Here is a 25,513-nt window from a genome sequence, read left to right as displayed (position 1 = left end):
GGTAGTTTCCTGCTGGTAAAACAACTCAAAGTGCACACTCTCCTGTCACAGATCAGCAGTACCATCTTCAAACATGACAACCACATGCAGGTTATACATTTTTACATATATTATGACTGGGAACAAAGCAAGAACATACTAACAACTGGAAATAACTGCTTTGGTTAAGATAGCATAATTAATGGTAATTTTACTTTTCTAACTTCGGAAGTCTGCAACTTTGTCACATTCTTTTTTCTTTTTTTTAATATTGTCTTTATAAAAATAGGTATACATCTTTTAAAGTGATTTAAAAAATCCAATTCTAAGAACACCGTCATGCAGGATGGTTTAATGTGAAATTATTCCAAGAATGTCAAACATCTTGTTGAAGATGCTCAGAGAAAAATCTAGAACTTTAAATTTCTAGTATGGGTTGCCCTCAGCCTAAGATTTCGATGGTAGCCATCACATTTGGTGATGGTAGCCAACATTTTGATGGTTTCACCATCACAGAGGAAAGCAGGGTGCAGGAGAGCATCGGGTTCTGAGACAGAGGCTGTCAGTGTGGCAGCTGTTCGATCAAGCTGCAGGAAGTGTTGCCGGACGTAGCCTCATGACATCTTCTGATGCTCCATCTGCAGAAGTTGAATGGTATTGGAAAGGATCCAGGGAGATGCCGCAGGAAGCACATGCAGGAGAGAAAAAGCGGAAGCTTTGGAGAGATCATCAGACTATAAAAGCCACAGCTAAGAAAGTGGTCATTTTAGGAAGAACTTTTGATGTCCTTTATATCACTGTCAATGACCTCTAAGTTCAAGTAGAAAATTCTGCAGTCATCAAAAAATTAGTTTGGAATGGAAAAAAGAGTCTTTAAAAAAGAAAAGTGAATGGATCTAGATTTGCTTTTAAAGGTATATCTTTAAGTTTATTTCTTTTGAGAGAGAGAGAGAGAGAGTGTACATACACAAGCCGGGGAGGGGCAGAGAAAGAGGGAGAGAGGGAATGCCAAGCAAGCTCCATGCTGTCACCCCAGAGCCTGACTCTAGGATTCAATCCAAGGAACCGTGAGATCCTGACCTGAGCTGAAATCTAGAGTCAGACGCTTAAACAACTGAGCCACTCAGGCACCCCTAAAGGTATTTTTTATTGCTGGGACTGAGCAAGGAAGTCTGATTTAGGATAAGCCAATCTCTTCTAGCCATGGATCCACCCAACTCATCAAAGTCAGTAGTCCAGCACAGTAGTGTTCCACCAAAAATAATCTCAATCATTTCATCTGTTTTGTATCCCCAACCTCTAGAACAATGCCTCGTCAACCTCTAGAACAATGCCTCCTACTTGCAGGTGCTTTAAGTAAGTATTAGCTGAATGAATCTCCAAGGGGCCCTTGTATCCACTCACAGTCACCTAGTGGAGAAGCTAACAAAAGCCAAGAACAAAACTGCTACTAGAGAACACGAATGAGAAAGCATTTTAGCATGTCAATGCCGATCAGGACTACAGGCATGTTCACTAATAATACTCCCTGCATTCATAAATGTAAGTACGGAAGAACAGCGTTGGAGTCAGACTGCGTGAGTTTAAATCTTGGCACCACCCCTTGCCAGCTATGGCCGTGAGCAAGGTACTAATTTCACTGGTTCTCTCCACATCTAAACACACAAAACGGAGGGAATAGTATCCACTGCATAAGATAGTTGAAAGGATGAAATGAGAGAAGCACAGTTCCTGGGACACAGAAGTGCCTAAAAAATATTGGTAATTATTCATTTTATTATTCTGGTATATACCCCCCGCCCAGCCATTATCGCTTGGAAAAACACTAGATCATAGATAGGTTCACTTCTCTCCATGAAAAGATATGGCGGTAAGTGAAGATTAGGCAATCAAATGCATTCTTTTCCCTAAAGGGTTAAATGAGAAGATAAAATTGGCTCTTAAGTCTGGATTTTTTTTTTTTTTTTTGACCCTTCTTCAAGCTTTGTTTCTTTTCTTGCTTTTTCTTCCCATGTCTATGTATTCCCTAAGCTCCTGGGGGCCTGGCTTAGCCATGGGCACCACTGGCTCCAGGAGACAGTTCTCTCTGGTCTGAAATACTTCTGTGGTGTGGACAGGACATTTAACCTTGCGAGGCCACACTTCCACATTGTGTTACAGAAGAAGAGTACAGTGGTGGAGATTATCTTTAAATTCTCTCCCAAATCTAAAAATCCACAAATGGGGGGCACCTGGCTGGCTCAGTTGGTAGAGCATGCGACTCTTGATCTCAGGATTGTGAGTTACAAGTAAGTAACTGATAACTTATTAGCGTATTCAAGTCAAACACTGACTTAAATTCTACTAGAAAGTCCATTTAAATCATACTTGGAAAATCATACAAATATGGACACAAGTACCACAGACTCTAAAAGCTGGATTCTTCCTGGTCTTAGTTTCAGAGAACAACGCAGGAGCACCCTGAAGCTTTTATTCAACTCCCTTATCACAATGAACCAGGCTCTTGCTAAATCAGAACTTTCCCTTAGGACCATCTAATGGTCCTCTTTCTACAGCTTCTTCCTGGCACAGACAATAAGCATTTCTAATCGCTATAAATTACCAAACCAGTGCTTACAATTTCAAGGTAACTGACCAGAGAACTGGCAGTCCTGAACAATCAGAACTGATACTCAGCACCAGAGAAGGTGATGAAGTAGAAATCCATTAAAAATCACTCTGCCTTTTTTTTTTTTTTGGCTCTTTGTACTACCTAACATCTCCCCATCACAGTATTTCTGTTGTGGAAAACGGGTCTAATTTTTTTTTTTTAAGTTTATTTATTTTTGAGAGAGAGGGGACAGAGTGCAAGCAGGGGAGGGGCAGAGAGAGAGGGAGACAGAGAATCCGATGCAGGCTCCAGCCTGTCAGCACAGAGCCCGATGTAGGGCTCGAACCCACAAACTGCAGATCATGACCTAAGCCAAAGTTGGACACTTAACCAACTGAGTCACCCAAGCATCCCTATTGGGTCTAATTGAAAATGACATTATAGGTTAACAACTGACGTGGAAAGACATTTACAATATAGATCTCTGGTGAAAAGGCAGATTACAAAATAGTATGATTAGCAATATTAATCCCACTTTGGAAAAGACATATGCAGACACCTACACACATATCTGACAGGGTACACTCCAAGTTGTTTATAACTTTCCTTTAAAAAATTCTTTGTCGGGGCGCCTGGGTGGCTCAGTCGGTTGGGCGTCTGACTCCGGCTCAGGTCATGATCTCGTGGTCCGTGAGTTCAAGCCCCGTGTGGGGCTCTGTGCTGACAGCTCAGAGCCTGGAGCCTGTTTCAGATTCTGTGTCTCCCTCTCTCTCTGACCTTCCCCCATTTATGCTCTGTCTCTCTCTGTCTCAAAAATGAATAAACGTTAAAAAAAAAATTTTTTTTAAATAAATAAAAAATTCTTTGTCTATCTTTTATTATTTTTCTATAATGAACTACAGCTTCTCCTTTATTTACCAAGAAAAGCGGATCTGGCTCCCAAACCATAACCAAATGCCTCCTTGAAGGGGAGATCAGCACCCCGGGATCCCCTGTACAGAGGCACAATTTCCTTTGCACCGTCTGTCTGGGACTAAGCTGGGGCAGTGATGCTGAGATGTTTCTAGGTACCAGCCATCAGGTACCACCAAGAATGATCCAGTCCTCTCTCTCCTATTCACCTCAATTTCCAGAACCACTGGCTTCCCACTTACAAGCTTTACTGATTTATAACTCTCTGGGCAGAGTTTACAAAACATGACCAAAGGTCCTAAACTACAGTTCAAGATTTTAACATTCACGTTCACTGAGAATCAATGACAGAAGAACCCAAGTTAACTCTGGCAGAGGGCCACGTTGAAACTAACTACTATCCTTCATTTTAGGCTGTTCAATGTCAATCTTAGCACAAAAAAAAAAAAAAAACCATATAAGCCATCATGTTTAAAAGCATCATCTTCAAATACTTTATCCAGTTAAGTACTTCTGTTTTTTGCACAAAGTGCTGACTCTTGACAGACTCTTTAGCATACTGAGAAAGTCACTCTTGAACCTTCCAAGATCTAATCAGCCAAGAACAAGTTCATTACCAGGCACAGGTATCATTACATCATAAGGTGTGAAGATTGTTCTGGCAGCTCAGTGACCTACCAGCAAAAAGATGCCTAAGAAACCTGCAAATTCCCAGCTAAAAAAAGCAAACTGCATACAAAGAAATGTGATAGGAAGACATACACCAAAGCAGTAAAGATGAGGGCAATATGAAGGAAAGCAGTAGAAAAAGAATGGCAGTCCAGAAAAGTGTTGTGAGGGACGACTCCTACTGAGTGAACCAACAGAAGGTTACCAGGTTCAGTACTTTCAGAGGTACATAAGCTATGCCTCAAAGCTGCTCACATGAATTTCCAATAATAGGATATCTAGCAAAAGCTATACACTTAAAAAACAAATTGGTTTCTCACTCCCTCATACCTTTATCTTTTAAAAACCATAAGCAATTTAGGTCAGAGCCCTTCCCTCTGTTAAAAAAATTTTTTTAGAGACAGATTACAACAAAGAAACATAGTATCTACACAGCATTATTTTATGGCAAGAAAACAAAACTGCCAACTAGAAGGATCTGAAAAATGTGACCATTTGGGGGCTGAACCACTCCCCTTCCCTAATTATCCCTCAAAGGAAATATATCAGGCACTGTGGGCAAAGAGGGAAAACATGTCTAACTACAACATGTGCACTTGGTGGATGAAAAATCTGAACATTCTTGAACTCTGGCCACATTTCAGACTTTCCATGTGTAGTTCAATCTCACTGAAGAGGAAAGGTTAAAGATCAAATCAATCATAAAAGACACAAAGAGAAACTGACATTACTTACTCATGATAGTAGGGAAACCTATTGAAAATTCAAGATGACCCTGACTCCTTCATCAAGCATCAAAGGAGGAAGTGGTTTTTATTTTCAATTAGGATTAAAAATAAGACCCATTTCAAGAGTATTCTCCATTTGGAGGAAACACACACATTGTGAATTTGAAGACGCATATGCAAAGGCTTCAGGCCCCAGGTGGTTTTGTGGAAGCAGTCCTTGATCAAGACCTCTCATCCACAGCCCACCTGCCGATGCTTTACAGGGGTAGGAAGACAGCTGAAGACCAGGGGTTTGATAGTGCTCGTGCACATGCTGATTAAAGTGCTGGGCAGAGGAGTAGGAAAAACCTTCAGAAATCCAAAATGAGAACACATCTCATTAGGCATTTGGATTGGGAACTCAAGAAGTCCTCAGCATGGGCAACAAGCTGTAACCTCTCTAACCTGGTTTCCTAGGACTCTTCCCCCTCACCTACTAGGCTTCCTCAGGGCTGACTTCCTTGATGAGCCTCCAACACTCCAGACCATTCCCTCTACTAGCACTACTCTTCCCTCAGACCCCAACATCGTTCAAGTCTGCTCAAATGCCACTGTGACATGGAGGAAAATGGTGCCTTTTCTTTTTCCCATGATACTTTTCACCTTCTAATATAACCATATAATTTACTTATATTTATTCTATTTGTTGTTTACTCTGATCTCCATCAAATACGCTCCAGGAGAGCGGAGATCTGTTTTGTTCAGAATAGTGTAGGAGGTCAAAAAATATTTTATGAATGAATGAACTTAAGAGTAAAACTCCAGGAGAAAAGCAAGTGGAGGTGAGATGAAAGGGGGAAGAAATGACAGAGGGGAATTCACAAGGGAAAGAACTGTGCTGCTTGCAGATGGGAGGCGGGAGGCAGTGCACGGTATCCCGCCGGCGGCATCAAACAGCCCTCTTACAAGCAGGCAGCTCTGAAGACTCAACTGAGAAATTCCAAGGGCAGACCCACCCAGACGGCGGGCTCGGGGTAGGTCCCCACGGGAGCCCGGAGCGTCCAGCCCTTCCCCTCCCGCGCGGTGCCCAGAACCCCAGCTCCTCGCCAAGGTAGGCAGGGGGGTCCCGGGCCGCAGCACCTTCCCGGCTCAGGCCCCTTCACCTGGTCGCCAGCGACCGGGCCCTGCGCTCCGGCACCTGCCGGCCCGCGCCGGAGGTCCCCACCTCAGCCCGCGACAGATCTCAGCGCGCCCCCGAGGGCCTCACCCCGCCCGGCTCTCCTCCCGCACCCGCACAGGAAGCGCCCGCGGCCCTCCCCCGCAGCGGGGAGGGGGCTCCCGGCGCCCCTAGCCCCGGCAGCTCCAGCCTGACGCCCCACCGCCCCCTCACCTCTGGGCGCACGTACGACACGAAGGAGGGCTTGGGCGCCTTGGTGCCGCCGCCACCGCCGACTACCCCTTTCCCCAGCATACCGCCGCCCTAGGAAGCAGCGACGCGCGGGAGCAGAGGCGGCCGCTCGGGCTCCGGGAGCGGCGGCGGCCACCAGCACTGGCGGCTGGGGCTCCGCCCATCCCCAGGGCCGCTGCGGCCCCGGCGACGCCCGCATCCGGCTCCGCCGCTGACACCGCTCGCCCCGCCCACTCCGCGCGCGAGCCCAGGGAGTCGGGAACCCGCAGCCGGAGACCACGCCCCCTCCGCTCGCGGCGGGCGGGTCTGTCGGGAGCAGATTCGCCTTCAGAGATAGGCTCCACTCCGGCAGAACCCGCCTCATGCGTTCTGTGATTGGCCAGAAGGCACTACCGGCCGGAGCCCCACGCCAAGCTACTTCTTGAATGAACCTGGAGAGATGTTTCCTCAGACCAATCCAGAGAGCGTTCTCTCCGGACTCCCCGGCGATTGGATAGCAAGAATGTCGCTGTCGTCCAATGATCCTACGGTCACTAAGTTGAGAGCAGTTGTTCTTTGCCTTCGTTCTCTTCTTGCTTGCCGTCTTGGTGTAAAACTTCCAAAAGTGTGGTGTATCGAAATCCCCCGTATGAGTTCCAGATACACATCGATGACGTCCAGGTTTATTACTTTGAATGTAGACAAAGATGAGACAATTCAAGTGTTAACAGGCACTTAGGAATAGGTTTGAATGTTTCATCATAAAAGGCCTTGTCAACCTCATTTTTCCACTTGTTTTTGTTTGTGTCTCTTTTTTTAATATTCATTTATTTTTGAGAGAGAGAGAGAGTGTGAGTGGGAGAGAGGCACAGAGAGAGGGAGACAGAGGATCCCAAGCAGGCTCTGGGCTGACAGCAGAGAGCCCCATATGGGGGCTCAAACTCACAAACCATGAGATCATGGCCTGAGCCCAAGTCCACCGCTTAACCGACTGAGTCACCCAGGCGCCCCTGTTTCTTTTTGTTTCTAACAATACAAAAGCCCTTAAGAGACTTATTTTATCCACTCTCCCAAGTTACCGATAAAATCCTCATTTTTAGTGCAAATTGCAAAGGAAATCCATTTTCATTTCACATTTGGTGCTAAGCATTATGCTAGACACAAGTGAATAAAACAGGGCCCCGCTGTCAAGAAATTTAGTATGAAAAGCTAGTAAATATTGGCAGTTAATTTTTTCAGTGTCAGGCACTGTGACTAATGCTTTTTGCCCTCTTCATCTCCATAAGCATGCTTCCCAAAGCCACTCCAAATAAACCAAAAATCTAAGTGAAAGCGAATGTGCTTAGTTTTGCAAACATATTTTCAGGACAAGTCCTGCAGCCTCATTTCCAGCTAGACTGCCATTATTAAGCCTAACAACTATAGCGGCCCTGGGGCCACAGATGAATAGCATTATCCTGGTTTTCAGGTGAGAAACTAGATGCAAGTAATTTGCCCACGTCTCACAACTAGTCACTGACAGAGCTAGGATTCGAAACCAGCTTTGTATGATTCCAAAGCCCAAATGTTTAACATTGTAATTACACAAATTAGGAAGGAGCATGATGAAAGCCGTCAATTCTATTTGGGAAGGCCACGTCAGGCTTCATAAAGACACTCTGTAGAGAGGTGTTGAGGAATGAAGTTATTTGTCCAGACTAAAACATCACTTAAACTTCACAACAATTTTTACTTTCAAAGTGAAATGACAGTCTGAGCAAATTTTTACTTTCTTGCTTTTCAGAGGAGTTTGGATTTCCACAGTCTTCCACTATAGCATATTTAGCTTGGGCACCTGTGGCCAGGGCTGGCTTCTTGGACATCCAACTAGTGCAGTCACATAAGGCTGGCCCTTAGAGGTAGGATCCACACCCAATGTGGGGTTCAAACTCACAACCCTGAGATCGAGAGTCACATGTTCCACTGACTGAGCCAGCCAGGTGCCCCATTAAGAACCCATGCTTTCCTACAATTATATCTGTACTTGTGCATGTGGGTGTCTGCACACGTGCCTTCTGGTGTGTATGACCATGTGTGTACATAAGTGTACAGCCACCTGCATCTATCTGTGTGAATATGGGGAATGTGTACCACATGTGTGCCCAGAGCTGTGTGCTACGGAGAATGCTGGAGACTAACTCCCCTTTCTCTTCAGTTCTCTGTTCCAATGATAACCATTCACTTTCAGCAGAGCCCAAGTTAAAACCAGCTCTAGATCCAACTGTTCTGCTCTGACCTGGACCTCAATCTTGGGGCCAGCATCTCCCATTGCTTCCAGATATCACGACTGAAGTGCCCAGAAGTTTCTGGGCCTACCACACAGCCCAATCTCCCTCCTCTCCATCATGTAGCCTGTCTCCTTCCTGATGGGCCCTCCCAAGCCCTCTATCCCACCTCACAGTGCTCCCTGAGAGCAGCCAAGGCAGCCATGAGAGCAAGGACCCATGTTCCCCATGTCAGGATGGCATCTCCATGACGGAGGGGCCTGAAGCCCTTGTGGGCGGACCTCCCCTGAGCCTGTCTGAAGGGCCAGCCCTTAGTGCATTCAGGCTGCCCCTGGGCAGGGATGCCACCCCTGCTTTTCTGCAGGATGTGCCCTGTCCCGTCACCCTGACATTAGACTCGCCCCTGTGTGCCCAGCAAAGGCCTTTCTGCAGAAAAAACGAAAATAAACAAACAAATGAAAAAACAAAACATGTTTTCTTTAAGGAGCAGTAAGGGAATAAAGATGGAGAATAAACTAACATCTGTTTCCATCTTGCTCTTAAGGTTCTCCAGCTATGAGCATATTTTTACTTAATCTTTAGGGTGTGGGTCAGATCTCCTTGGGAGAGTCTCTCTCAGCTGATTGAAAAATTCCTGTCATGCTGAGGTCAAATAATTCTCCATCTATTAATAAACACAGATGGAAGCCCTTAGACCTTGAAATAGTTTAATTTACACACAATAGTTTAAAGTCACTCTTTTCTCCTAATACTGCCCTAAGCTTTCTCGGAGAATTATAAATAGGAACAAATCTTAGCTCACATGAAAACAAGTGCCAGACCAAAGGCAGTGCTTCCCACAGACAAGTGAAACTGACAGCATGTTCCAAAATGGAGAGAAAACGGTTTCCTTTGGTAAATAGTTAAGCCTCGCCACATTTGCATTTCCTCCTCTTTGGAGTCACTTGAAGCAGCCTATTTGTGTGTGTTATTCATCTTTATCTGGTGCCAGGCATGTAGTAGGAACTCTACCAATATTTGCACCTGAGTGAGTGAAATATTATCAGATGAAAAGCATCCCGGGCAGCAATTGATTACTAAGTGGAGGAAGCAAGAGTTTGAACTTTGGCATCCAGATTAGAACCTCCACTTTTAAATCACTTAGATACTAGGCCAAATTTAAACTAGGGTTTGAATTTAAAATAAATAAATAATGTATGTATGTGTGTGTATATATATATATATATAATGTATATGTATATATATGATATGTTATATATGATGTATTACATGTAATGTGTTTTACATGCAATATATGGTATGCATATGACACGTAATATACATATGATTATATATGTAATATATGTTATATATGATATATTACATGTAATATACTATATTAACATATGTTACATATATCATATGTAATATATATATATTCAAAGACTAAGATGCACATGTCATTTAATGGCCACTTGCCAAATTTCAACTTTAGCAAATGGTCTGGATCTGAAGACTTACCCTCTTTTTTCACGGGAAAAAGAAAATTCTTTAGCCTCTTGCTGTAGCCAGGGCTCTTTCAATCTTCTTCTGAGGATGGTGAGTAATGGACCTGGATTAAGAAGCATTTGGGGGCACCTGGGTGGCTCAGGCGGTTGGGCATCTGACCTTGAGTCAGGTCATGATCTCGTAGTCTGTGAGTTCGAGCCCCACATCGGGCTCTGCGCTGACAGCTCAGAGCCTGGAGTCTGCTTCGGATTCTGTCTCCATCTCTCTCTGTCCCTCCCCTGCTCTCACTGTGTCTCTCTCTCAAAAATAAAATAAAATCATAAAAAAATTTTTTTTAAAAGAAGGAAGCATTTGCAATTGTTCTCTGGGGGTACCTGGGTGGCTCTGTTGGTTAAGCATCCGACTTCGGCTCAGGTCATGATTTCATAGTTTGTGAGTTCGAGCCCCACATCAGACTCTGTGCTGACAGCTCAGAGCCCGGAGCCTGCTTTGGATTCTGTGTCTCCCTCTCTCTCTGCCCCTCCCCGGCTTGCACTCTGTCTGTCTGTCTCTCTCTCTCTCATAAATGAATAAACATTTAAAAAAAGAAGGTTTTTTTAATATTTGGATTGTTCTCAATCTTGTGGTACTACAATATGACAGCCTGCTGGGCAGACTCAGAATTGTAAACAAAGACTTTTCTGGTAATTTTTCCCCCTATAAAACATACAACTTAAGATGGTCACATGTTAGGGGTTCTTGATGAGCCTACTCTATAATCTATATTCTATCTTCTTCAAAACACAAGTTAATGGCCTGATTCGTTTTTCATTAAATAAAGATTTACTGATGGTTCACTGTGACTTGTCTCCCAGACTCTCCCAATAAGACTAGAAGTTCTCTAGAGATAGACTCCTTTATAACTAGCTAATAACCATGAATTGGATGCCACAATATTAAGTGAGCCCTCAGTGAAGATAGGAAACAGAGATTCTCGTCCATTACTGGTGGGGGCGGGGAGGATGGGGTAATTGATGGGGCAAGAGGGAGGGCAACTTTGCAATATCCATCAAAAACTGTATCAATAATTTCACTTCTGAAAGATCCTACAGATACACTCATACATGTGTGAAATGCCATGTATCCAAGCCTACTCACTGTAGCAACTTTAAAACAACAGAAGTTTGGAAAAGTCTAAATGTTCATCAGTAGGGATTGTTTGAATAAATTATGGTACAGCCATAGAGCGGGATACTATGCAACTGTAATAAAGAATGAGAAAATTTTTAGGTAGAGGCTGTGAAGTTTAGTGGTTAAAAAGCTAATATTCTGGAGTTAGGCTGCTTGGGTTCAAGTCCTGGCTCCAACAATTATTATGTGTGTGACTTTTAACTAGCCATTTACCTTCTTAGTCTCAATTTTCTCACCTATAAAATGAGAGTTACTGGGGGCACCTGGCTGACTAATCAGAAGAGCATGCAATTCTTGATCTCTGAGTCAGAAGTTTGAGCCCCATGTTGGGTTTAGAGATGACTAAGTAAACAAACAAACTTTTAAAAATATTTAAAATGAGGGTTATGAGGATTCTAATAGCATCTACTTCATATGATTGTTGTGAGGATTAAATAAGTTAATGAATATAAAGTGTTTAGAATGTTGGTACATAAGGTGTGAGGGACACAGCAGCAGGGATGCACAACAGCAGGCAGAGTAGGCTACCATTTGTGTAAAACAGAGTGGAAATAAAGACTAGATCCTTATATTTTCATAGAACACCTTTGGATAGATACAAAGGGAAATATGACACTAGTTGCTTTTAGAGGGGGAACTAGGTGTTTGGAAGAAAGATAGAAAGAAAAGTTTCACTGTACTTTCTTTTATACCTCTGGATTTTAAACTATCAGAATTATTACCTAGCTCAACAACAAATTAATTTAAAATTACACACACACAGAAACAGTTATCTCCCATAGACTTTTTTTAATTGAGATGAAAGTCAGATAACATAAAATTAGCCATTTTATTTTGTTATGTTTATTTATTTATTTTGAGAGAGAGAGAGAGCAAGCACAAGCAGGGGAGGGGCAGGGAGAGAAACACAGAATCCGAAGCAGGCTCCAGGCTCTGACCTGAGCTGAAGTCGGACGCTTAACTGACTGAGCCACCCAGGCGCCCCAAAATTAGCTATTTTAAAGCGAACAATAGGGGTGCCTGGGTGGCTCAGTTGGTTGGGCGTCTGACTTCAGCTCAGGTCATAGTCGGAGTTCAAGCCCTGAGTTGGGCTCTGTGCTGACAGCTCAGAGCGTGGAGCCTGCTTCGGATTCTGTGTCTCCCTCTCTCTCTGCTCCTTCCCCTCTCGTGCATGCTCTGTCTCTCAAAAATGAATAAACGTTAAAAAAAATTATAAATAAATAATAAATAAATAAATAAATAAATAAATAAAGTGAACAATTAAAATACATACGTTGGATTTTAATTTAAAAGCAAGAGACTTGGGGCACTTGGGTAGCTCAGTCGGTTAAGCATCCGACTCTTGATTTCAGTTCAGGTCACGATCTCCCGGTTCATGAGATTGAGCCCCAAGTAGGGCTCTGCACTGACAGTGAGCCTGATTGGGATTCTCTCTGTCTCTCTCTCTGTCTTTCTCTCTGTCTGTCTGTCTCTCTCTTTCTGCCTCTCCCCCAGGTGCACGCACATACCCTATCTCTCTCAAAATAAATAAATAAACTTACAAAAAATAAAAGCAAGAGCTTTTTATAAGGCATTGCCATTTTCTGTCTCCATGGTAGTTCCCAAATCGATCCATCCATCATGGTCTGACCTCAATGTTACCACCTCTTTGACATCTTCCTTGGAGACTGTCGGAACCAGGGTAGAGCTCTTCTGAATCCCTAAGCAACCAGGATCTGTATGCTGCATTGGTCCATGAACTTGAATATGTCTTGGAATCACTGCAAAAGGGCCTCACCTTTGTCTTCTTTCTTACAGCTATGCCTGGAGCTTCTCACGGTCATAGGAGACCCTCCTGTGCTTCTAGATAGTTCCTAAAGCACTATCCTTGGTGCTTTGAAGAGATTATCAGATTGATGGAAAGTCTTCAGAACCTGCTGGACCCTGGAAGCCTCTGGGACAAGGAAACTGTGCCCTCTACAGGACTATCTAAAAAGTGGTGAATGGAAGGTACAGGTTTCCCCCACTATCCAAAAGTTTGTGTTACACTACTCCGCCTTTACGAAAGACCCACATTAGTACCTGTTTTTGCAAACGAAAATAAAAAAATAACCAAAGACAATTTTTTCTTTTACAGATGGTAATTGCTTCTTTGCTTATGCCATTTAGGCTTAGAATAGGTTTCATAGACAAAACAGATAACACATGGGACAGGAGGGGTTGGGGGAAGAGGAGAGAAACAAACCACAAGAGACTCTTAAAGGTGGAGAACACAGTGAGGGTTGCTAGAGGGAGGTGTGTGGGGATGGGCTAGATGGGTGAAGGGTATTAAGGAGGACACTCATTATGATGAGCACTGGGTATCGTATGTAAGTGACAAATCACTGAATTTTACTCCTTTTTTTAATGTTTATTTATTTTGAGGGCAGGGGAGAGAATGAAAGAGAGAGAGAGAGAGAGAGAGAGAGAGAGAGAGAGAGAGAGAGAGAATTCCAAGCAGACTCCTCAATGTCAGCGCAGAGCTCTGGAATTTATAAACCATGAGATCATGACCTGAGCTGAAATCAAGGGTGTGACACTTAATTGACTAAGCCACCGAGGCTTCCCTGAATTCTACTCCTGAAACCAATGTTGCACTGTATGTTAACTAAGTAGAATTTAAATTTTAAAAATTATAATAAAAAAGAATAGGCTTCATAGGAATGTTTCACTTCCTGTATTTTCAGCACGGGCTGGGGAATCCCCTCAGCTCCGCAGGCGATCAAGAAAGATGATAAAGGAGGAGGAGGCTGGGCCCATTCCTTCTCTGTCCTCTGGGCACACAAGCGTCCTCTGGCGCCCTCTGTGCACACAGGCACAGGCAGAAAGAGGAGAAAGCCTGCTTGAGTCAGCGGCTAGGCCACCCCCTTCATTTTGAGGAATGGGGGGTGGGGGGGTGGGGATGTCTCAAGGCGGACAGAAGTAAAATGACTGGCCAGAGATCACGCTGATCAGGGCCACCCTGAGACTTATTTCTGTAACACAATCTTCTTTCCGAACGTGAGTTCTAGGCCAGAGAGAGGAGTCTAACGCAGGCAAGTAATTCTGGTTACTTCTGAGCTTTATCTTTGTCACTTCAAGTCTTCTAAGCCATTCGCAATCCATTTCCCAGCTCCCTTCTACTCTCTGGGTTGAATTAAAGGCTGTAAGGTACACAAATCCCCAGCCAGGCCTGGGGCGGGGCAGGGGCAGGGGCCAGGACAGGTTGTTGGCCTCCCTGCCTCTGTCCCATTGCTGGTGCTGCGTGTTCCTGGGCAGGGAAGCTGCTGGGTTCAGAGGGTGCAGACTCGGCCTGCGATCTCTCCGTCCTGCCCCTGTGCAGCTGGCTGACATGGCGTGTCCCCGTTTCCTCTGTGAGGCACTCAGTCCTCTTTCCTAATTACTTTCTATGTCTCACTTGAGGGCCACTGAATACTGTGGATCATTTCCAAAGCCCTTGGGAGACACAGAAGCGTCAAGGGGCTTTGCAAGGTCTCCAGCACCCGGAAAGGCCACCACAATTTCAACCACGCTCTGCCTGGAGGCAGGGGAGGAGAGACTGTCAGCAGGGCCACCACATACTCCAAGTCCCCTCTGGGGGTGCCAGGCTCAGGCTCACACCCCCACGCTCCCTCTTCCCCTCTCTCAGCTTTCCTAAGTGATGGGGTAACTGAGGAGCAGGGTTAGTGCACAGACACCACCTGCTTCTCAGTCTGCTCTTTCTCTCCCAGGTTAGCTCTCTGCCCAGCTCAGAGCCCCAGGTAGGGGCGGGGGGCACGGGCATGGGGTGGGCGGGGGGGGCAGGAGGAAGCAGCAGGCAGAAAAAAACTGCTATTTTGGTTGGCTTTCCATTTCAGATTTCTCTTGACTCGTCCCAGGATGATAGAAGTCAAGATCTGGCATCTGATTCAGAGATGATCTCCAGGAGAGGAATGAGAAAAGTTTGTTGATGTCTCAAATTATTATTATTTTAAAACATTTTTAATGTTTATTTATTTTTGAAAGAGAGAGACAGAGTGGTGGGCGGGGGGGGGGGGGGGGGGGGGGGGGGGGGCAGAGAGAGAAGGAGATACAGAATGAAGCAGGCTCCAGACTCTGAGCTGTTAGCACAGAGCCTGATTCGGGGCTGGAACCCATGGAATGTGAGATCATGACCTAAGCTGACGTCGGACGCTTAACTGACCGAGTCACCCAGGTTCCCTGATATCTCAAATTATTAAAATTGACACAACTTCATGCTTCACATGTCATACAATCATGTGGAGAATGTGTATCACAAAATAAAAATAATGTATTATTCCTCCAAATTTTAATTGAAATCAAAACATTATGTTCATTTGTTAAATTCAATTTTTTTTTTTAAGAGAGAGAGAGAGCATGAGCAGGGGAAAAGGACAGATGGAGACAGAGAATATCAAGCAGGCTTGACATTCAGCATGGAGCCCGACACAGGGCTCGGCCCCACAATCCGGGGATCATGAACTGAGCCGAAATCAAGAGAGGGCGCTCAACCGACTGAGCCACTAGGGCACCCCAAAGCACCACGTTTAGATCTTAGAAGTCCTGGTACTCCAGAGGTGGTTGGGAAAAATTGAGGGACCTGACACCCAGGGTGTTTATTCTCTAATTTGCAGGAAGACGGCACTGAAAGAATCTTCTCTTCCTTTCCAGTTTTGTTCAGGGCTGCACCTGGTTTGAAACTGGAAGAAGTGGGGGTGGGCACCTCTTCTCCACGGAGGAGGGCCACCGGTGTTTGCAGCCTAATCATCTTAGAGGGCAGAAGGAAGCTGTTGGTGTCACAGGGGCCAGGAGAACCTTTTCAAATACAAACGAGCTGCCCCTCCCTCCCTGCCGGGGTATGTGATCTTTGTTGAAAGTGCAGTCAAGCCTGTTTTGAGCTTGGCTGACCCATTCCTGCTCACTGAAAACCTGAAAGGCTCATTGTTCAGGTGGTTGTAAAAGAACATAGAGGTTGTGAAAGGCCTACTGTTTTATATCTGAAATAGTTATCTGTCCCAAAGTGAAAATGTAATCAAAATTGTTTTTTAAATATCCTTTTTTGTCCAAAGGCAAAAAAAAAAAAAAAAGAATGCAAGGGATAGAAATGACTGCAAAGAAACATCTCAATATTTTTTACAGTCATTTTTCTGCTTGAGCACTGTTAATGGGTGGCCATTTCCCCACTTCCCTATTTCCCTGCAGGACACTGGGGTCTATTCACCATTCATTCACCTGGTCTCTGGAACAGAGTCTCGGGGCAGCCAAGCAAAGCACCAGGCAAGACAATTTCAGCCTTTGCAAATATCTTACACAGGTTTAAGAAATCCAAAAAGAAATTCTGTGGCTCAGCTGAAACTGGGGGCCCAGAGAGGTGGTGGGGGGAGGAAGGGGGAATCAGTGCGTTCTCCCACATCATGTGAGACAACATCAGCTGAAGAGAAAATACTAAGAGAAACTTAATCTGAAACCACACAAGATTAGAGAAATAAGCAATTCATTTTTTCCTTTTATTTCTTTATTTCCTTTTTAAGTAACCTCTACACCCAGCTTGGGGTTCAGATGCACAACCCCAAGATCAAGAATCACAGGCTCCCCTGATTGAGCCAGCCAGGCACACCCCTTCCCCGCTGAACCCTCGCACCGATCCAGATTCATTTTTATTTTTTCTTTTTTCTTTTTTAAGTTTATTGATTTATTTCGAGAGAGACAGTGACAGCGTGAGTAGGGGAAGGGCAGAGAGAGAGAGGGAGGGAGGGAGGGAGAGAGAGAGAGAATCCCAAGCAGGCGCCACACCATCAGCGCACAGCCCCATGCGGGGCTCGAATTCACCAAACTGTAAGATCATGACCTGAGCCCCAGAGTCAGACGCTTAACCAACTGAGTCACCCAGGCGCCCCCGGATTCATTTTAGAAGGCTTCTCTACTCTACTTTTCTCCTGGGCTCCTTGTGTGCCAGGGCCACACCCTCCCCATCCCCAAAGGAAAGGCTCTGTAAGAAAAGGAGCACCCACATTGGCCTATAAGGCTGACCTCAGAGGGGACAGGATGTGTGTGCACCAAGGGCAGAGGCAAGAGCTGGGGATTTGCCCTGGCATCACACTGCCGGTTCCAGTACAGGCAGTGGTGGGAGACGGCACTGGAAGGACAGGCTGGAGCTGTAGTTTAGGGGGCCCTGTATGCTAGGCTAAGGATTTTGTAATTTATCCTTAGGTATGTGGAGCTAGTGAAGACTTTTTACACCATTTTCACCATTTTTTTTTCTTTTTAAAGAATGATGTGGTAATTATTTAAGAATTATTAGGTGATCACTTATTATTATGTAATAAAATTTATTATATAAACATAGAAACAAGAAAATCTCATAATCAGGTAGAAATAAAAGTCCCAAACTGAACAAACCATAATCATACTACACAAGAGGTAACCACTGTAAAGATTTGGAGAAAGAACGGTCTTTATATACACTTATCTATTAAAATAAAAAGGGATAATACTTTGCACATGGCTTTGTGATCTGATTTTTTTCATTAAACATTATAAAGTAAATTTATTCGTGTATTATTATTATGCATAGTTCTTTTCTTTTCTTTTAAGTTTATTTATTTTGAGAGAGAGAAAGGGAGCTCGAGAAGGGGAGGGCCAGAGGGAGGAGATAGAGAATCCCAAGCAGGCTCTGCACTGTCAGCACAGAGTCTGACACAGGGCTTGATCCCAGAAACTATGAGACCACGACCTGAGTCAAAATCAAGACTTGGTTAACCGACTGAGCCATCCAGGCGCCCCTGCATAGTTATTTTCAACTTTTTTCCTGAACTAAGATTCCTGAGGGAGCTAACACCAAGTCATGAGTAACAGGTTGAACAAGCAGTGATTTTTGAGAGGCACTCCTCTTTAGAATCATTGGTCTATGATACCATTTAGATGGTTGAGCTGTATTTCAATAAAATACTCGCGGACATTTTCATTGTTTTTAATCTTACACATTTGCTAAGAATGTTTCAGTCAATATACTTGAACTCACAGTTTGTAAACTTACTAATTAGATTTAATTCTTTAAGATAAATTCTTTGAAGTTCAGCTGTTTATTTGCATTTAAAAAAAAAAAGAGACAATTTAGATGTCAACTGAATGAGTGACCCTTGCCTTTGCCTTTGCAATTTTTGGTATTACTAGCTCAGACATTAATATTTTCAATGTTTATAATCTTTGTAAATCTGGCTGACAAAAAGTCTATGACCTTTTAAAAATAATTTGCATGTATTTTCTCAGTAGTAAGGTTGAAATTTTGTTTTTATATGGTTTTCAGCCATTTGTATTTTTTTTGAGAATTGTCCACTCATGTGTATTGTTCATTTACACTTTCAAACAGAAATTTATCTTATTATTTATTACCAAAGTATTCCATGTTGTCAAATCATCTGCATCTCTTAAAAAAGTCATTGAGGATCTTGTAACCCAGAGATAACCAGTGCTAACAGTTTTGAGTTAGAACTTTTTCTATGATGTGTATACATATGTAGATGCTTGTATGGCAATAGTGGACTCTTACACAGATACTTGTTTTACATGTATTATTTGTGAACATCTCGGTATGCCAGTGAGTACATAGCTACAACATTATATGCAATTGTTCACTACATGCATGTTCCATTTGTTTAATTCTTGACCATTTAGGTAACAAATCTTTACGCCTGTGTCCAATTCTTTTCTTAGTGGAATCAGATACAAATGATTTGAATATCTTTATTAATACCAACTGTTATATTATGGTGTAATGGCTTCCCCAGTTATTTGACTTTATTTTTATTATTTTTTTTAACATTTTTAAAGTTTTATTTATTTCTGAAAGAGAATGCACATAAGCTGAGGAGGGATAGAGAGAGAGGGAGACACAGAATCCAAAGCAGGCTCCAGGCTCTGAGCTGTCAGCACAGAGCCCGATGCGGGGCACAAACCCACGAACCGTAAGATCATGGCATGAGCCAAAGTCAGACACTCAACTGACTGAGGCACCCAGGTGCCCCTTGACTTTAAATTTTATTCTGGGATATGGTAGTTTCATATTTTTAGTGGTAAAATTCGTATGTTAATTGATTTTCATTTATTGAGCCCACTTTACATTCCTAAGATAAACTCCACTTGTAGTATATTATTCTTCACATATATTGCTGGATATGATTTGATAAATCTCTCATTAAGGGTTCTTCAATCTAATTTCATCAGGTACATTGGTCTGAACTTTTTTTTTAAAGTAAGTTCTATACCCAATGTGGGGCTTGAACTCATAACCCTGAGATCCAGAGTCACGTGCTCTACCAACTGAGCCAGCCAGCCAGTCCTGAGCTTTCTTTGAACTGTGTTTATTTGGTTTTGATATCATGGTAATGTTGGCCTCATAAAATAAGTTGAGGTTGGGCACCAGAAAAAATCGTTGTGAAGTTATTCATAGATAACTTTATGGGGTCACTTACCCTAGCTTCTCCTTCTCCCCAATCTGCCCAGTATGTTCTTGTTACCCAGGACTCCCCCTTTCAATCCTCTGGCCAGGAAAAGTCCCAGCTGGGGCTTTAGTTACTGCTGCCTGTCACACACTTCCATGGCTCTATTCAAGTTCATGGCTAAGCAGTGCTTTTACCTCTGGAAGGGGGAAATGTGGTCAACTGTTAAGTTTGATGATACGTCAGTTCTTGTCTTCTCCAATCTGCCTGCCATTAGTTGTTTCAGAGTCCTCAAACTGCTGCTTTATGTATTTTAGCCACATTTTATAATTGCATTCAGAGGGACAGACAGGGATGAGGGTGCTTACTTCATTTTACTGGGAACTGGCACTCATAAATTTGGTTTCCAGGGGCACCTGGGTGGCTCAATCAGTTGAGTATCCATCTTTGGCTCAGGTCATCATTTCACAGTTCATGAGGTTCGTCAGTTCAAGCCCTGAATTGAGCTCACTGTTATCAGTGCAGAGCCCACTTCAGATTCTCTGTCCACTGGTCTCTCTGCCCCTTCCCCACTTCCTTTCTCTCTCAAAAATAAACATTAAAAATATCTAAATGTGGTTTCAATTAATAATTTAGGTGCAGCTGCCTTTCCACTTTACTGTAGACTAAGCCCTCTCCTTTTCATCTCCTTTGTTGTACACTAAATTTCATAAAAAGAAAAAATTTAGAAACTCATACAATTTTTTTTAAATTTTCATTCAGTTTTGAGAGACAGAGACAGAGTGTGAACGGGGGAGGGGCAGAGAGAAAGGGAGACACAGAATCTGAAGGAGGCTCCAAGCTGTCAGCTCAGAACCCGACACGGGGCTCGAACTCATGAACGGTGAGATCATGACCTGAGCTGAAGTTGGATGCTCAACCAACTGAGCCACCCAGGTGCCCCTAAAAACTCATACAATTAAGAATTTTGTCATCTAGAAAATCTTATTTTCCTTTGAGCCCATCTTTGCTCCTCATCAACTCCCACTGATTCTTCTCTTTCATTAAGTCCAACCAAAGAGCAGACAGGAAGACAGACAGGCTGCTCCAACATTACCATGAGATTTCCGGAAGATTTTGGTCTCTGCTTTGAAATAAAGGATTCCCTGAATATGCAGTTTGCTTAAATTTTAGGCCTCCTTCCTGACATTTCTCTTGAAACAATCAATGAAGGAAGTGCATTGAGTGTTTCTTTATGACAGTCCTTAAGATTTTATTTATTTTTAAAAGTAATCTCTACACCCAACATGGGGCTTGAACTCACAACCCTGAGATCAAGTTACATGTTCCACCGATTGAGCCAACCAGGCGCCCCTATGACTGTCCTTTATACTAAGTGTGAGGGACATCAAGTATCCTAGTGTTTAAGAAGAGAAACATGTGATCACAGAATTGAAGAATTTGGGAACTGAAAGTAATTTTTGAGATTATGCCTCAGTTTAAGAGATGTGTTTGCACACTAAATTTAGGAGAGTCCATAGGTAAAATGGCTGGGGTCTCTAATGTCATAAAATCAAATGCACACAAGGCCAGCCTGGCAGACAAAATAGGGAATGGTATAGGCTGTGATAAACTTTCCAGAGAAGACGGTCTTAAATTTATCCACCAGAGGGAACAGCCATTCATCTCAGCTTCAGTTAATTGTTACCACAGAGGAACACATGCCCTCTGTCATCAAATCTTCCATTTTTTCAAGAGAAGTCAAATTGGGATTTCCTGTGAAATTTTTCTTTTCTTTTTTTTTAAGTTTATTTATTTATTTTGAGAGAGAGAGAGAGAAAGAGCACCAACAGGGGAGGGGCAGAGAGAGAATCACAAGCAGGCTCTGTACTGCCAGCACAGAGTCAGAGGTGGGGCTTGAACTCAAGAATTGTGAGATCATGACCTGAGCTGAAATCCAGGCAGATGCTTAACTGACTGAGCCACCCAAGTGCCCCTGTGAAATTGTTCTTTAACATTGGCTGTTTAAAAAAATTTTGGGGGGGCGCCTGGGTGGCTCAGGTCATGATCTCACAGTCTGTGAGTTCGAGCCCCACGTCAGGCTCTGTGCTGACAGCTCAGAGCCTGGAGCCCGTTTCAGATTGTGTCTCCCTCTCTCTCTGCCCCTCCCCTGTTCATGCTCTGTCTCTGTCTCAAAAATAAATAAATGTTAAAAAGCGTGCCCCTCAGGCACTCAAAGAGATCCGGAAATTTGCTATGCAGGAGATGGGAACCCCAGATGTGCACATTGACACCAGGCTCAACAAAGCTGTCTTGGCCAAAGGAATAAGGAATGTTCCGTACTGTATCCGTGTGTGGTTGTCCAGAAAAAGTAATGAGGATGAGGATTCACCAAACAAGCTCTATACGTTGGTTACCTATGTACCTGTCACCACTTTCAAAAATCTACAGACTGTTAATGTGGATGAGAATTGCTGATTGTCAAATAAAGGTATAAAACTGCAGAAAAAAAAATTAATGTTTATTTTATTTTAGAGACAGAGGCACAGAATAAGCAGGGGAAGGGTAGAGAGAGAGGGAGACACAGAATCCGAAGCAGGATCCAGGCTCTGAGCTGTCAGCACAGAACCTGATGCAGGGCTCAAACCCACAAACTGTGAGATCATGACCTGAGCTGAAGTCGGACACTCAACCTACTGAGCCACGCAGGCGCCCTTTGGCTGTTTTTAACAGTTTGGGCCAAATAAGACATAGCTATATCCTGGATATAGTACATAAGATATGACTTCTGGCTCAGGTAAAGGTTAAAATGCAGAGCAATGGAGATGGCATTCCCTTTTCCTATTATTAACAACTGACCTTTGAAAAAGAAGTAGTGTTGTGAATTCTTTAGAATCTGAAGAGTGGAAAAGGGCTGATGGGTAGGCCTTTGGAGTAGACCAAAATTTGGGATACTTAAAATCCATGTCTTAAGCATTAAAATTGTACGGAAAGAGGCTTAGCTGCAGGATACATCTATGGGAAGTACATGGCATAAAGGTTAAATGCTCAGGCTTTGAAGTCAAAGAACTCTCCAAATATGTAGCTTTCTGATGATCTGACCCAATTCAAGAAACTCTATCATTCAAGTGACCTTTTATTACAGAAACAGCAAGTTACTTAATCTCAAACCCTAGTTTACTCATGTGTAGTAAATACAATGTTGTGAGGATGAATACATACTGTTCAGTACATTGATGTAGAGTTGCTTGAAGGTATCTTGAGTAGCAGTGACATAATCAAACAGATGCTTTAGGAGGAATAATCTGGGGGTTGTAGGCTGAATAGACTGGAGTTTGGAAAAAGGCAGGATTTGGAAATAATTTTAACAAAGGGAGTATCTAAATCCTGAAAGGTTGATGAGATCATCAATAGCATGTACACATGCAGAAGATGTTGATGACAAAACCATGGAAAGTGCCACCTAGAAGCAGCAGCACAAAAGGAATGTTCAGAGAGGTAGGAGGAAATAAAACCAACCAACCAGGAATTTCAATGCCATGGAAAACAAGGGAAAATTTAACAAGGTACAGAGCAAAACCAGCCTCCACTTTGCCGAAATCTTATTCATGCCTGCATTTTGGCTGCCATGAAATAATTACCAACTTTGAGACAATGGCTATTTGAATTCTATTCAAATGATCTTTACTAGGCACATGGACTAACAGTATAAAGGCATACCTCATTTTATTGTGCTTTGCTTTATTTCTGCCCTTCACAGATATTGAGGCTTTTTTTATTTTTAAAGATTTTTTCTTTTTTTTTTTTTAGGGGTGCTTGGATGGCTCGGTCGGTTAAGCGTCTGATTCTTGACTTCAGCTCAGGTCCTGATCTCACGGTTCATGAGCCAGAGCCCGCATTGGGCTCTGTGCTGACAGTGCAGAGCCTGCTTGGGATTCTCTCTCCCTCTCTCTCTGCCCCTCCCCCACTCATGTGCTCCCTCAAGCATGCTCTCTCTCAAAATAAATAGATTTGTAATTTTTTTAATGTTTATTTTTGACAGAGAGTGCGAGTACACACGAGCAGGGGAGGGGCAGGGAGAGAGGGGGGACAGAGGATCCAAAGTGGGCTCTGCACCGACAGCATAGAGCCTGAGGCGAGGCTCAAAACATGAACCATGAGATCATGTCTTGAGCTGAGGTCCTACACTTAACTGAGAGCCAGACAGGTGCCCTGATACTGTGTGGTTTTTGTTTTTGTTTTTTTACAAATTGATGGTTTGTGGCAACTGTGCATCAAGCAAGTCTCTCAGTGCCATTTTTCTCACAGCACTTGCTCACATAGTGTCTCTGTATCATATTTGCTAATTCTCAAAATATTTCAAACTTTTTCATTATTATTATAATTGTTATGGTGATCTGTCATCAGTGATTATGACTCACTGAAAGCATGGATGATGGTTAGCATTTTTTGCTTTAAAAATTGTTTTCTTAAAATTTTAATTTTTTTATTTTTTAGAGTTAAGGTATGTACATTTTTTTTTTTTTTAAGTTTATGTATTTATTTTGAGAGAGTACACACGCTCACCTCTCTCTCGACGCCAGGCTGGAACTCACAAACTGTGAGATGATGACCTCAGCCGAAATCAAGAGTCAGACGCTTAACTGACTCAACTGAGCCGCCCAAATGCCCCTGTACAATGTTTACTAAAGACACAATGGTATTGCACATTTAATAGATGAACATAACTTCTATCTATATATAGGGAAACCAAAAAATTCATTTGACTCACTTTATTGTGATATTTACTATGTTATGGTGGTCTGGAACTGAACCTCCAAGTATCTGAGGTATTCCTGGTAACAAACAGCATCTTAAACTTTGAAAAGATCTGGTTAGCTTATATACTTTCATACTTAATGCCAGAACCTTTAACCAAAATGTTAAGCAGGTGGTTATATTTGAACACAGGCACCAACTTCTTTCCACGGACATTCATCTATTTTATTGTTGCAGTTAACATTTTCAAAAACTATGCTTTCTATAGATATTCATATTTGAAGATACTTCTAATCCTTTCTCTCCCCCACATCTCTTGTTCCTCCTGTGCTTTGGTTCTAACTGTAGAGTTTAGTTTCAAATTTTCACTACCTTGGTCACTCCAAGTTATCACTCAACAACAAATGCTCAGACAGGCACCTGGCTGGCTCAGACAGTACAGCAAATGACTTTTGATCTCAAGGTTGTGAGTTCAAGCCCCACATTGGGCTAAAGCTCAGTTAACAACAACAACATCAACAAGAAGCAGCCCAGAACTGAACACCAAACTGAACATTGGTGTGAACCAATGCTAAGGATATGTTTCTCTCTCTTTGGATATCAGATAAAGGACACAGGGAGTTCCTTCCAGGTTAGAAGTTCCAATGCTATCTCACCAAAATTAGCTGTTATTGGTAATGTAGGTTTAAACTTCCCTCCAAACCCCTACCTTAAGCATTAACATTTTAAGATTTTTATTTTTTTTGAGAGAAGAGGGCAGAGGGAGAGAGAGAATCTCAAGCAAACTTCATGCTCAGTGTGGAGCCCAACACCGGGCTTGATCTCATGACTGTGAGATGAGATCATAACCTGAACCAATATCAAGAGTCAAATACTTACCAGACTGAGCCATCCAGTCATATATATTGCCATATATAATGTGTGGCTGATAAAAAAAAAAAAAAAAAATACTTAGAATACAAAATTTAAGATACAGTTTTGTAGGGATGCCTCAATGGCTTAGGCAGTAGAGCATGTGACTCTTGATCTCAGGGTTAGGAGTTTAAGCCCCATGCTGGGCATAGAACTTATTTAAACAAATGTATACACATACACACACAAAATAGCTTTTGAACTCTAGAGTAAATGATGGTCACTGCTATAACGCACATTTATTCAAGAATGACCAATGTACC

At 43.0% G+C, this 25,513-nt stretch overlaps 1 protein-coding gene across 2 annotated transcripts in view; it reads right to left on the bottom strand.

The window, feature by feature from the left end:
- MTMR12 (myotubularin related protein 12) overlaps positions 1-6,780 on the bottom strand; it is a 65,686-nt gene extending 58,906 nt beyond the window's left edge. For both annotated transcript variants that reach the window (XM_042997011.1, XM_042997017.1), the window contains exon 1: positions 6,248-6,780. In XM_042997011.1, coding sequence (XP_042852945.1) covers positions 6,248-6,328 — 81 coding nt within the window. In that variant the 5' untranslated portion in view covers positions 6,329-6,780. The remainder of the gene's footprint in view (positions 1-6,247) is intronic.
- Between the last annotated feature and the right edge of the window lie 18,733 nt (positions 6,781-25,513).

This window comes from Panthera tigris, chromosome A1 (assembly GCF_018350195.1).
Source record: "Panthera tigris isolate Pti1 chromosome A1, P.tigris_Pti1_mat1.1, whole genome shotgun sequence".
Taxonomy (NCBI): domain Eukaryota; kingdom Metazoa; phylum Chordata; class Mammalia; order Carnivora; family Felidae; genus Panthera; species Panthera tigris.
The sequence above is the reverse complement of the archived record's forward strand: the minus strand, read 5'-3'. Positions and strand labels throughout refer to the sequence as shown.